Here is a 13,392-nt window from a genome sequence, read left to right as displayed (position 1 = left end):
GGCTGGCCCATTGCAGGGGCATTTTTATAGTTTGGTACTAGTGTACTGTGTAAAATGAGAATTTCTTATATATAAAAAATTTAGCATAAAATGATGATGTGGAAAGGTAGCATTTCAAATTAATAGTAAAAGGATAGGTCCTTCAAAAAAGAAAGCTGAGGAGACTGGTCAACAGCTAGTATGTGGTAAAGCTAGGATATGAATACAGGCAAGCTGACTCTAGAGAATGTGCTCTTAAATAGTATCCTATATTGCCTTCCCATGGTATATATCCAATAAATGGTTTCTTCCATAAAGATTTTGAATTCATAAAAATTTAAAATTTTGTACATTATGAAATTAAATGGCAAAGTACAGAGCGGGAAATCATTTGCAACACCTGACACAACAAAGGGGTTAGTATAGAGGTTATAGCACCTTAGTTATCATGTCAGCAGGCTTTGGAACTGGCAGATTACCAAGCTAAAACCTAACTTTACCACTTATTACTTATGTGACGCTGGGCAAGTTACTTAATTCATCTTTGCTCTGGGCTTCTCACCCGGAAATGGGCGTAACAATAGTACTTACTTCACAGAGTTGTTCAGAAGATAAAACAAGATAAGTGGCGCTGGTCAAGTGGCTCAGTTGGTTAAGAGCTCACTCAAGAGTGCTCTGAGCAACGGTGGTTTGATTCCTGGCTTGAACTGAGCTGCTGCTAACCTGCCAACAGGTGGCAGGATGGCTCAGCTGAGAAAAAACAACAAGAAGATAACCAATGTACAGCACTTAGCACAGTGTTTTGCTGTGCTTATTATTTTAGTCCTATGCAAAGATTTCTATAAACCAATAAGGAAAGTAAGCTCAAACCAAAAGAAAAATGGACAAAACCACATAGGCAGTTCATAAAGAAGAAAAACAATTGCTCCATATGGTAAATAATGAAAGCAATGCAAATTAAAATAACAACCACACCATTTTTCAAGCACATTAAATTGTCAAAAATATTTTTAAGTGCTAATGCCCAAGGTTGGTAAAAGTTTGGGAAATAGACACTAAAGGGAGTGAAAATTGATAAACTGGCAATTTGGCAGTTTGATAAAGAGATTTTAGGGTTATTCTAAGGAAATAATCAAATAGGTATGCAATGATCTATGCATGAGGATATTTATTGTAACATTTGTAGTTTTCAATATGGAAAATTTATAAGCAAACTTAATGTCCATCAGTAGTGTTTTAAATTAATAAGCATTATGAAAATCCCTTACAATGTAAAACAATGCAGCTAATAAAAATAATGGTTAAAATGAGTAGCCGGCTTGTCCCAGTGACTATCACTTCCTGCTTGGATTACTCCCTGCCTCCAGCTTCTCCCTCTCAACTGATTCTCTACACAGCTGCCAAAGGTAAATCTAGTGTCACTCTCTTGCTTCACGTCCTCATGGCTGCGCATTACAAAATCCTAAAACGGTCCTCTAAGGCTGGAGTCGCTTCTCTTTCCCGCACACTCTAGTGGGACTCAACGTGCTTCTCAGTTGGCCTTTGTGCCCAGTTATTCTCCCTAAGGATTTAGCATTTGACCGAGCCCCACTGGTTAGAATCATCTTGTTCTGTCTTCTAACAATACCCTTCACTTCTCCTTAGGAGCGCTTACGTTGTTGAATGTTGTTTAATATGTGTCCCTCCCATTATAACTTAAATCCCAAGAGGGCAAAAATTATTTATTTAGCCACCATTTTATCCACTACACCTAGTATGGTGCCTGACATAGGTGTTCCATGCACTCACTGAATGATTAAATGAAAAGCAAGCTACAAAATACACAGTGTGAGTCCAATTTGTTAAAAGAGGGACCAAAGACTCATGGGGCAGGTATCAAACACAGAAACGGACTACCACCTGCAGGCTGGCACTGACCAGGTCCTTCCCAGAAAACAGGAAGGCAGCCTTGGATGGGTGGGACAAGGGGGTGAGAGCTTGTCGGTAAGAACAAAGCTGGATGTGAGTGGTGGCGTCTGGGGCTCCTGCCCCTTAAACTCCCTAGGCTGGAAGAGGCTGCTGGGAGAATACGGGGTGATTGTTTCCTGTGGACCACCCAAGGCGCAGGGATTGGGGAGCAGCAAGATGAGGGCTATCGGGAGTCTCAGCTGGGGTGTTAAACTCGAGTTGTGGAGAGATTGGCCTCTGGGTGCTCACTGTCCGGGGGCGGGGGTGGTAGTGGGAAGGGCCCAGCGCCACAGACCAGGCAGGGCAGCATCAGAGCGCACCCTATAGGACCGCAAGCGGAAGCGATGGGTGAGCGACCCTGCGCAGGCCACTTCACTTGGGATGGTGCTTGAGAATGACTGCTCACTGTGAGGGTCAGGGGACAGTATCCGCATGAGATCTTTCACCGGGTACTTGTTTTTAAAGACTGCACTTCAGTTGTGTGGCAATTAGAGACGTTATGGGGGTGGACAGGCAACGCTGCTGCTGTCAGTAAAAATCCTGAGTTGGGTGGTTTATCAGCCATCTCAGTGCTTTGTCCTCTACAATGTCAAATTCTTCCGCCCATTTGGTTCCTGAAGGTGGATTCCCATCCTCCGAATCACCACACCCATCCTAGAAGATGCCAGGCCAGCTTTTTTTCCTCTTCTCGGTAGTGGGGTCCTTATTTCCCTGCTCAGCTCCAAATTTAATGTTTGCCATTAAGAAACGTACCATTCCCACTTGACACATCTCTTGGCAGGATCCCGAAGTCCTGAAAAGCCTTCTCTCACATCCCCCAGGAGCCCAATAAATACATTCTGAAGGAATGAATTCATCTATTTATTAAACTTTCCCACGTGCAAGACATTCTTTGATGGAGTGTCATGGAGGCCCTTGAGGGAGGGAGGGGTGAGGCAGGGATGTGCATAAGGCCTAGAAGCAGGATTAAAGTCTAGGCTTTATTTTAGAGTTGGGTAAAGAGGAGCTATTGAAGATTTAGGAGAGGACATAACTGGCCTTAACTTGTGCAAAACTTAGGAGTGAGACAGCAGATGGGGAGTCAGGCTGGAGGTGATGGAGAAGTGATTAACATGGGGTGGTAATGGCAGTGAAGATTTAATGTTGAGTGTAGGTTCTGAGCCAGGGAAGGGAGTGGCACTTCATCAGTTGAGCCTGGGTTGGAGGGAGGAGAGAGCTCACACCTTGAGTATGGAAGGAGAAGAGGAAAAAACCAGTATGTGAGGGAGGGGGTACCCAGTTGTTACTTCATTCTTGGGGCAGGCGACCAAGAAGGATGACCATCTCTTCCTACTCATCCCTGGTGCCTTGTTTGGGGAGGAGCCTCCAAAGTTTTAGTTTTGAGTCCAGGCAGAAGCCAGAGAAAAACAAGGAGGAAAAAAAGGAGGAGCTAAAAATTGAAGCAAAGTCCATGGGGTGGGGAGCTAGAAGGCCCCCTTCAAGTAGCTCAGGCCTGGCAGCTTGTGCTGGGCTTGTGGAAGGTTCCCTCTTACAGAGGCTAAAAAATTCAGGAAGCAAGCCCGAGCACGCGTAGGGCTTGTGGGTGTGTGGGGCTGGGCGACCAGTGTCAATTCACCGCTCCCACTCCAACCACACACACGGGCGGTGCGTGATGGCTTTTTATGAGTGCATCAGCTCCCCTCCAGATCGGGAACGCAGATCCCAGGTGGTCCAGAGAGGGCATCTTGCTAGGTTAGCCCGAGTGGGACCCCGCTGGCCCACGGCTGGCCCCTGGTGCCGGCTCACTCCTCCCAAGGGCTCATGTCGGTGTCGATGGCCACGCAGTTGTACGCCGCATAGCGGAGCTTCTCCTCGCACACCTTGGCGCTGCAGGGGGGTGGGGCAGCAGGGAGTTGGTAAGTGTGCCAAGTGTGTAGGCCCCTTCACCACTACCGGGGGCGATGAGGCTCCGATTTGTGCACTGCAGAACTTAATCCACCCTTCCATGCCACCCCCTCAACCGAAAACCCACCTGGCATAGTGCGGCAGGAAGAGGGTGCTGGAGCAGGTGGAAGACTCAGGCAGTGCATCTGTGGTCTCGTAGCTGGAAGCATGGAGGGGCCACAGATCAGGAAGAATTGTAGGGGTACAGGGTAGGGGTCTGACATGTATGTGTGCGGGGAGAGCAGAAGGCTGGCGACAGCCCCTTTGGACCTCCCCTCCGCACTCACCCCAGCTTGTCCGGGTAGATGTAGATTCGTGCAGGCAAGCGGCTGCGGCCTGTGACAAAGCGTAGGAAGCGACTCCGGTCCTCTGGATGGAGGAGAAGGAAATCAATGCCCCCACTGGTGGTGGGGGAGGTTCGACAACTTCCAGGCTGCCTCTGTATCCCACAATTGAAGTCAAACCCAGGCATTACTCTGCCCTCTTCCACTGACCGTTGGTGAAGTTGTTCAGCGCTTCCCAGAAATACTGAACCCGTGTGTCAGATGGCTCGAAGTCCTCAAACCGGGCTGGTGGGGATGGGGACAAGGCCAGAATTCATTCTTGCATCCTGATAGACATAGCCCTTAAGCCTACCCCAGTGCTGCGCTGCCCTGCACCACACTCACTGAGCTTGCGCAGAGCATCCACGGTGACCTCTGGATCCCCGCACACCTTCTTTTCTAACTCTTGCCAAGTTAGCAAGTCCAGCACAGCCTGCGGCACCACCTTCAGCAGACCTGCCTGCATGGCTGCCACCTGAGGAGGAAGGAAAAGGCCTGGCTGGGGAAGAAGGCACAACTCCCAGCTCAGTGTGTGGTGGGGCCATTTGGCCCCTACTCAAGGAGATAATGGGGACATGGTCTTTGCTCAACACTGGGGGTACCTGTGTACCCCACTGATCATTGGGGATGTGGGGTAAGGGAATGCGGGGACCAGAGTTCTTAGGACTGGGCACTGGTGGCCTATCAGGCTGGGCTCTGGCAACTAGGAGCTGGCCCAAAGTCTCTGTTCTCCTGGCGTCTGGGCAGTACCTGCTCTCTGCTCTCCTCTAGCCGTGCGTTCTGCACCAGTTGGATGAAACGGGAACGGTCTTCATAGCCCACCACAATGCCTGCACCCCCGGGGATCAGCTCTACCACCTGTTGGTCACTCAGTACAGTGGTGAATGTTAGCTCCTTCCCAAATTTGAACTCAAATGTCTCCTTGTCCATTCCTTCCATCACTTCCAGGAGCTTCACCTAGGGGTTAGAGAGAGGCAGGAAGGTCAGCTTTTCATTGTGGAAACAGTTCTTGTTTTTCCTCAAGATGCTCACAGGGAAGCAGGAGAGACAGCCAGGCATGGCAGTTTACATGCAGGCCATGAGGGAAGTGAGGGGATCAGTACAAGGGCTGTGAACGCATCAAGGCTACATGTGGCCAGGCTTGGAGGCCAGGGAAGGCATCCTGGAGGAAATGGCATCTATGCTGAGATTCAAATGATGGCTGGGAGTTGGCTGGGCCACAGGGAAACCAGGAGACAGAACATCTTGGAAAAAGGTGGAAACAACAAAAGGCCTGAGGAATCTGTTTGGCTTGAACCCGACCATGAACTAAGTGGCCATGGGTCATGTATGGCCTTTCTGGATTCTGCATTTTATCCTAAACTTGGGGCGGAGCCATCGAAGGGTTTAAATGGGGAGAGTAAAATGAATTACTCTGGTTGCTGGAGATCAGATGGGTAAGAATAGAGACAGGGATTCTACCAATTGTAGTTAGTGGTTGGGTCAGAAAGGAAGGTGGTTTGAACCAGGAGAATAGTAGTGAGATGGGAGAGGTGAATAGATTCCAGAGGGAGATGTGACAGAATGTGGAAGGTGAGGGAGGAGTGAAGGATGAACCTGAGGGCCTTGGCAGAGGGAGGGGTGGGTAGTGGTGCCATTCTGAGACAGGGAGCCCTAGAGGGCAGTGGAGACTAGGGAGATGAACTGTATGCCATCATGGTGCACAGGTCCAGCAGGCAGATGCATTTTTGGCTGGGGCCAGAGGTAAGGATTTAGGGTTCACCAGAATAGAGATAATAGTTGAAACTATGGGAGTAGGTGGGACTGGAGAGGGACTGTGTGTGTGGTAATAGAAGGTTCAGGACAGACTTGGGGAACAGCAACTTTTAGGGACTGAGCAGAGGAAACATTGGCTCCAAGCCCTACTCACCAGCACAGAGTCCACAGCTGGGAAGTCCTTGCTCCAGCTCACCTCCTCACCAGAGAGCTGCTTCCACACAAAACCAGGCAGAGCCAGGACCTATGGGACAAATACTTCTGTCTTATGACCCTGAGCTGCCCAGATTTGGCTGTCCCTTCTTCCTTCCAGCGGCCAGGGCTGATCTGATGGGGTGTAGATTTAGACTACTCACCAGGAACTCCTTACCCCGAAGGGCAGCCCCCATCAGTTGTCCAATCCACTCGTATTTGGCAAAGTCTCGGCAGGAGGGGTTGGGCACATACATGTCCCGGGCCTCACCTGTGCCATTGCCCTGCCCCCGAGACAGAGCTGTCAGCATGGCATGGGATGGACCATACTTCGTTACCTGAGATTCCCCAAAACCTCCCTGAACACCTTCCATTGGGGACCCTGAATGACCCCTCTGAATGTATAATGGCTCCTCCTTTGCTGTCTGCCCAGAGGCTGACCCAGGCAAGCAGTCCCTCTTCTGCCCCCTCTAGCTCAGCCTGGTACCTGGGAGGTTTGCAGAGACAGGACAGGAGAAACAACTTGGGAGGTAGAGGTGGGAGATTACCTGGTTGGCCGTGCGCACAAAGAAGGGCAGAGGCACAGGGGTGTCTGCCGAGCTAGGGCACAGTTCTTCTGACATATCTGCCAGGCTATCCCGGAAACCACCCCCTGAAATGACAGATAGATGCCCTCAGCTGGGGCACTCAAGAGTCCCAGCCCCCATAACGGAGTAATAAGCAGGTCCCCTAACCTGGCTAGCTGGTGACCCCAAAAACCTCCACCACTCTAACTAGGGCAGGAAACTTATTATCCCCGCTCATGGCCTCACCTTGGTCAATGATGCCTTCTGCAATGAATTTACACTCCCACCACTGGTCATAGCGCATGGGCCACCTGTAAGCAGGGGTGGATCTCTGTCATCAAGCTGGGCCATGTCTTGGGACGTTTTACCAGCCCAAACACCAGCCAGGAGTAGGGGCTACAGAGGGGTTATGGTGAAGGGTGCCAGAGGCAGTGTGTGGGTGTATGTGTGTACACGTCTGCTCTGAGCAAGTCCCTCATCCTCATGCCATACCTGTAGTCCAGGGGTTTTTCATACTTGTCAGAGGGCTTGAGGCCTTCATACACCTGGGGGCAGGAGACAGGGGAGGGAGTTGTAGGGAAGTCTGTGTCAAGACCTGGCCCCGCTCTTGCCCAAAGACCTTGCTCAGGTCCCTCTTAGCCCAGCCCCCTTGGCCCCTTACTGCCCTCCCTCAGGCCGACCCCAGGTAGTCCAGACCTGGGTGAAGACCGCGTTCTTGCAGGCAGGGTCCCTTAAGGGGCAGGCACGGTGTTCCATGGCAAGGCGCCGGTTGATGTACAAGCGTGGCATGAAGCTGGGCTTGCTGCTCTCTGAGTCACGCAGGCACTGGGCCACCAGGCTCGGCCGCTGGCGTGACAGCAGCAGGAACTGCTTCACTTGCTGGTGAGAAGGGGTGACCAGAGCAGGACCAGCAGGCAGTCAGCCTCTGTCCAGGCCCTGGAACCTTCCTCTATGTCTAGACAGAATTCCACCATTCCAGTCCAAGCCTAGTCCATCCTGTCCTTGCTGCCAGTCCCTCCCTTAGTCCAGCCACCAGGGGGAGCTTTCTAAAACAAAAAAGTCCAACTTTGTTATTACCGTATTTCCCCATGTATAAGACACACCTTAATTTGGGGGCCCGAAATTTGGAAAAAAAATGTATTACATAAAGTTATTGAACTCAAGATTTATTCATCATAAAATTTATACAACTCCTCATCACTGTCAAAACTCCCAACCATTAGCTTGTCCTCATCTGTGTCTGATGAAGAATCACTGTCTTCATATATTGCCTCGTCCTCAGTTCCATCTATGGCATTTGAAATCTACAACCACTGTATAAGACGCACTCAGTTTCTAGACCCCAAATGTTTCAAAAAAGGGTGTGTCTTATACATGGGGAAATGCGGTACCTTACTTAAAATCTTTCCAATGGCTCTACTCACCTGGAACAAAGTCCCTTCTTCATAGCCTGGCTCACAGTGCCCTCTGCTACCAGGGACTGCTTCCTGCCCACCCCCTTCCAGCCTCATCCCCATACCATACTCACATCTGCCTGTACACTTCTCTCACATTTTCTATTGCTGCCTATTAATTCCCAGTATGCACCTTTTACGCAACCTGTCCTATCCATGCTGTCATTTCTCTTCCCCCAGCTCTTGTGTATTTTGCACACTATCTGGGGAATAGCACCCCAGCAACTAAATTTTGGCTGTTTGTGCCTGGCTTTCTTTTTATGTGCCCAAAGCCCAGCAAAGGTCCAGGCCTTTAGGTTTTAAGAACTCTCTGCTGAAGAGTGAACGACTGCATGAGCATAAAGGGGAAGCCCACTGCCAAGTCCAGCACTGGATGGGACACTCACCTTAATCTCACTGAAGGTGCCCAGCGTGTGGTCCCAGGCAGGTACCAGGTGGTGCAGGACGCTGTCTAGGATCTTTATGAATCTGGGGTAGGTGGTAAAGTAACTGTAGTCAAAGAGTTTAGCATGGATGTAAGACCGCCTCAATCCCAACACACAGGGACAGGAGAAGCCAGGACCCAGAGGCTGCTCTGATTCTTAAAATGGAACAGCTTACAGTATAAGACCTTGGGGACCTCTTCCACATAGACATACAAGGCTCAGGAAGGGCCAGGCAGGCCCAGGACCACAGCTACCTCTGCAGGAGAACAGCTCTGCGGTACAGTACTTCTGGGTCAGTGCCTTCCAGGCGAGGATATCGCACCAAACTGGTCGGCTGGAACAGGTCTGCATTCAACCCTAGTTCCCGCTGTCTAGATGACTTGATCTTGACCCCTCGAAGACGCACATCAATCCCATCATCTGAGGGAAGCAGTCAGAGTGAGGTCACTTGCTGTGCCTGCTGCCTCCTTGGCCCTTAGACCTGAGAATGTTCCCTTAATGCTCAGCCTTTTGTCTCCCTTTGCCCCTAGACAGTTGGGACCTTTGGGATCCCCTTCTACTCACCTGATTCTGATTATTATATCCTTTGCTGTCCACCACTGTAATGTTGGAATGCCTGAAGGTCCCAACTCAGTTCCTCTTCCAGTTGAGCCTAACCACCTGTGGCTTTATTTATTTATTTATTTATTTATTTTAGCTGAGCCATCCTGCTACCTGTTGGCAGCTCAGCTCAGGCCGGGCATCGAACTGCTGTTGCTCAGAGCTCAAACTCTTGAGCAAGCTCTTAACCAACTGAGCCACTCGGCCGGTCCCACCTGTGGCTTTAAGGCCAGTCTATATCCAGTAACTTTCACCCAGCTCAGGCCTCAAAAGCTTCATATCTTGGAGTTAGTTCAGTTATCACCTTCACCTCAACTCCAAGCCCATCTCCTTCTCTCCAAACTCACCGCCAGCTAGTCCCCATCTACACACTGGGCTCCCTTTACCTCCTGATAGCCTTAAGCCCCACCTCGGCACTCGACGATTCGGATCTCAATGATTGGAAGGTGGACAGTCATATCCTCCAGGACACAGACATCCCCGATCAGGGTCCTGAAGGAGACAGATGTGTGGCACTTTGTGTACCCCTTGCCTTCAGGGATTGCTGGGGTCTCTCCCAACCTTCCAAGTCGGGCCAAGCCCCATTGCTAGGACCATGCCCCACCTCTCCCCCAGGCCAGCTTGCTCACTCGTCAATGCTCACGTCACTCAGCTTCTTCAGGTTGTCTCCTTCGCCCCCATAGACTACAACCCGCTTAGGCATAAAGTTGTCGTCTGTGGTATCCACTGTGAGTAGCAGCTTCCTGGGGGTCAGAGTATGCACATGGGTCTCTGTACACTCACAGACAGGTGGCTCACCCACCCTGTCCTACTCAGAGCCCACTCACTTGACAATGGTGCCCTTTTTCATGGTAAGCCGCACCCAGTGCTGGCACTGCGACCCATCACTCTCCCAATAGGTGTCTGCATTGCTGTCTGTCAGGCAGGACACATTGAACTCCTCCTGGGGAGGGGTAGAAAGGTGGAATCAGTGTTTACCTCTACTCCCTGCACTGGAGGTTTACTTTGGGTCAGAAAGCACAAGAGAAAAAAACACCCGAGCTGGGTAAAAAGCGCAGCTGGTATGGGCGGAATTGTCTAGGGGTTCCTATAAGATTTCCAAGATGGGGGGCTGGACTGAGTCTGGCCTATGGGGATCCAGGTTTAGCACTGGTCGAGAGGTGAGGGTTCTGGATCTAGCAAGATGTGACTTGCTCTTCCTTGGGGTGGGAGGAGTCCCAGCACCCACCGTGTAGGAAGAAACGTCTATGCTCTCCACATACTGCTTCACGCTACCCAGGTTCTCATCCTCCTTGCCCAGGTGGTCGTACAAGAAGTGGATCAGGTCCTCGTCGCATTCGTAGGTCCACGTCGGGGGTACATAGCTAAGCAACCCCAAGTCCCTAATTAGGTCGGGCCCAGACCTGGAGCGCCTTCCTCCCCATCCCATCCCAGCTCACTCACAGGAGCCTTTGTACAGCTTCCGTGTACGCCTCGGCTGGCTGAGGCCTCGATCCGAGGCGATGTGAGTATGTCAGGTCTACCACCTGTTCCCATCTGCGGGCGGAGAGCGGGGGGTGGGATGGAGAGACATCAGTGGACAGCAAGACAATCCCAAGCTCTGGAACCTTATCCGGAGTGCTATCTCCTCCAAACTACGCCTCCAGAAGCAACCCCCTCCCCGCCGCCCCAGCTCCCTTCAGGCCCCGCCCCTTCCTGCTCTTAACCCTGCCTTCGCTCCATATCCCACCTCCCGGGCTGTGCCAGACTATTTTCCAACCGCCGGGGGAAGAGGCCCGGACAACTGATAGCAAGTCCCGCCCCTTCAAGTGCAGGACCTCAGCAGTGGGCGGTAATCCACACCGAAGAGCTGCTGCTGCCGCTGGAGGTGGTCGGGAGTGTCTATGGGTACAAGGCGGGCCCCGCCCTCCGCCGGGCGGCACACCAGCAGCCAACCTTCGTCCAGCCCGCAGTCGCCCAGGTGCTCTGCCAGCTGCTCCTGCCGGGACGCGCCAGATGGGAACAGCCGTCAGGAAGCTGCCCAGCGTCCCGCCCTGCCCAGCCCAAGTCAAAGGGCACTGAACGCAATGCCAGCTCAATATGGGGAGGGAAGGGGAACAGCCAGGGGCTTCCCTGGCTCTGGGGGTCTTTTGCAGGGCCCAGGCCAGGGCGTACCTTGGTCAGCTTCACCCAGAGCCCGTGGCCGTTGCATAGCTCCTCGCCCGTGGTGCGTACGCAGGCGCCGCGACGGAGCTCGATGCTGTCTCGGGCAGCGCGAAGGGGCCCGGAGCCAGTACCCGGGGCCGGGCCTGCGGCTCCCACACGCAGCCCCAGGCCCTCTGCCTCCCACACCGGCAGCAGCACGCGCGACGGTCCCGCCGGATCCTTGTAAAGCTTGTAAAGCACCTCGCGCGGCACGAAAGCCAGCGCCGCCGGCAGCGGCCGTCCGGCGCGGAGGTTCTGCGCTGCCTCCGCCAGGAAGCGTATTCGGCCCAGCAGCTGCCGCGGGGACTCTAGGGCCGCGCCGGGGCCCGGGCCAGCCATGTCGAAGTGTCAGAGGGAAGCCCAGTGGCGACCCGGCTCCAGGAGCAGCGGCCGCGGATGCTGGTCGAGCTTCCCATCACGCTATGCCCCGCCTTCGGCCAACCTTCACCGTAAGTTCTGGACTAAGCGCACCCTACGCTCCCGCCGTATTGCCCCGTGTACTCGGATACTCGTTTATATATATTACCTACCTCTGTGCCTCTCACTAAGCCGACCAGATTCAAGTTCAGTAGTTTCTACCTGATCAACTCCCCCTTGTCTATTCCCATTTCTACTACCATTTTATCCCCACTGCTACTACTACCCTCTTTCAAGCCGCCATCCTATTCAGCCTGGATCTCTGCAACCGCCGTTTTTTCTGGTCCTGACCTCCTGTTTTGCCTCACCGCCATCAGCTCAGACTACAACCAGAAGAATCTTTGAAAAATTTCTAGACATCCTCTTGGGCTCCCTGTTCTAGGGACAGTGTGGCTAAAATGTTTGGGAGAATAACCCCCTCCCCAGCCCTGCCACTGACAGAGGAGTCATGAGTCATTAAGGCTTGATCCTGGTTGTTATTCCTAATCCCAAGACACCAGTGATCATTATCCAGTTTCTCCCAGTAATTCTGAACCAGACGAGAGGAAAATTTAAGACGGGAAGAGAGGAGGCAAAAAAGATGAACAGGAGCTGTTGGTGAAGTACAATCATGGAGGGAAAGGAAACCGTCCCCTCCTCCCCATTTAAAAAGTTTTAGAGATATTCATATACCATTCAATTCACCCATTTAAAGTGTACAATTTAATGATTTTTGAGATATTACTTTAACTTTAAAACGTGTATGCATTTTAAACGATAAAATGCATACAACAAAATTTGCCATTTTAACCATTTTAAGTGTACAGTTATCTATTTTCAAAACTTTTTTTTATCACCCCAAACAGCGACTCTGTATCCTTTAAGCAATGACTCCACATTGCCTCCTTTCCACCACCCCCGGTAAACTCTAATCTACTTTCTGCCTCTATGAATTTGCCTATTCTAGGTGGTGCATGTAAGCAGAACCACACAATACCTGTCCTTTTGCGTCTGTTTTATTGCACTCAGCATAAGTTGTAGCATGTATCAGAACTTAACTTCTTTTCATGGCTCAACAATGTTCCATTGTATGTATGTATGTTTATTTTAGTCATTTGTTGATGGGCATTTGGATGGAAACTTTATTTTGATATAGTTTTCAAATAATTGAAATTATCAAGAAAGAAATCTTAAACGATCCCATGTAATTTTGATGGCTTTCCATTTTTTCTTCCTAGAAAATTGGGAACACAGTGCTTCTCTTCCCTTCTCCAAGCTATTTGTATGCTATCACACTATTACAGGATAAGGTGAACAAATGTACTTCACAAAGGCCTGCATGACCTGAACTCTGTAGACATCTCCAGCCTCTTTAATTCCACCAGATTGATCTCCTGGTTCTCATAATAGCCATTTGCTCTTTTGCCCCTTTTGTGCATACTGTTCCCTCTGCTTGGAATACCCCCACCGCTTTCCCCAATTAAGCTGGGAGCCCTTGCTAGTTGCTTCTAGCTTTTTCCTCTTAAAACTATTATTATTGTGATTGCCGATTTGTTTCATTAGTCTGTAGCTCCTTAGAGGAAGGGGCTGCCTTGTTCACCACAGTAACTTCCACACCTATTATAGGCTTTTAGTAGGTGATATAAAT

General features: G+C 51.0%; 1 protein-coding gene across 1 annotated transcript; it reads right to left on the bottom strand.

Moving 5' to 3' along the window:
• Positions 1–2,774: 2,774 nt before the first annotated feature.
• On the bottom strand, positions 2,775–11,791 carry HECTD3 (HECT domain E3 ubiquitin protein ligase 3). The gene is made up of 21 exons (XM_019630942.1): positions 11,319–11,791; positions 10,982–11,142; positions 10,608–10,700; positions 10,393–10,528; positions 9,992–10,107; positions 9,794–9,907; positions 9,574–9,656; positions 8,819–8,984; positions 8,526–8,607; positions 7,382–7,564; positions 7,178–7,230; positions 6,932–6,996; positions 6,668–6,771; positions 6,284–6,403; positions 6,082–6,171; positions 4,923–5,129; positions 4,518–4,647; positions 4,344–4,418; positions 4,137–4,218; positions 3,938–4,009; positions 2,775–3,792 (listed from the first exon to the last, which is right to left on the bottom strand). Exons 1-21 carry the CDS (start codon positions 11,685–11,687, stop codon positions 3,708–3,710), a joined length of 2,586 nt encoding a protein of 861 aa, XP_019486487.1. The 5' UTR covers positions 11,688–11,791; the 3' UTR covers positions 2,775–3,707.
• Between the last annotated feature and the right edge of the window lie 1,601 nt (positions 11,792–13,392).

The sequence above is a fragment of the Hipposideros armiger genome, unplaced genomic scaffold (assembly GCF_001890085.2).
Source record: "Hipposideros armiger isolate ML-2016 unplaced genomic scaffold, ASM189008v1 scaffold_965, whole genome shotgun sequence".
Classification (NCBI taxonomy): domain Eukaryota; kingdom Metazoa; phylum Chordata; class Mammalia; order Chiroptera; family Hipposideridae; genus Hipposideros; species Hipposideros armiger.
The sequence above is the reverse complement of the archived record's forward strand: the minus strand, read 5'-3'. Positions and strand labels throughout refer to the sequence as shown.

Bases quoted from the DNA above. Each gene is read 5' to 3' on its own strand.
- HECTD3 (XM_019630942.1), bottom strand. From the start codon at position 11,687: ATGGCTGGCCCGGGCCCCGGCGCGGCCCTAGAGTCCCCGCGGCAGCTG. The intron at 6,404-6,667 runs GTAATCTCCCAC...TCTCGGGGGCAG, and splicing joins TTGTGCGCACGGCCAACCAG to GGCAATGGCACAGGTGAGGC. The intron at 5,130-6,081 runs GTGAGTAGGGCT...TCTAACCCCTAG, and splicing joins CAGCTGTGGACTCTGTGCTG to GTGAAGCTCCTGGAAGTGAT.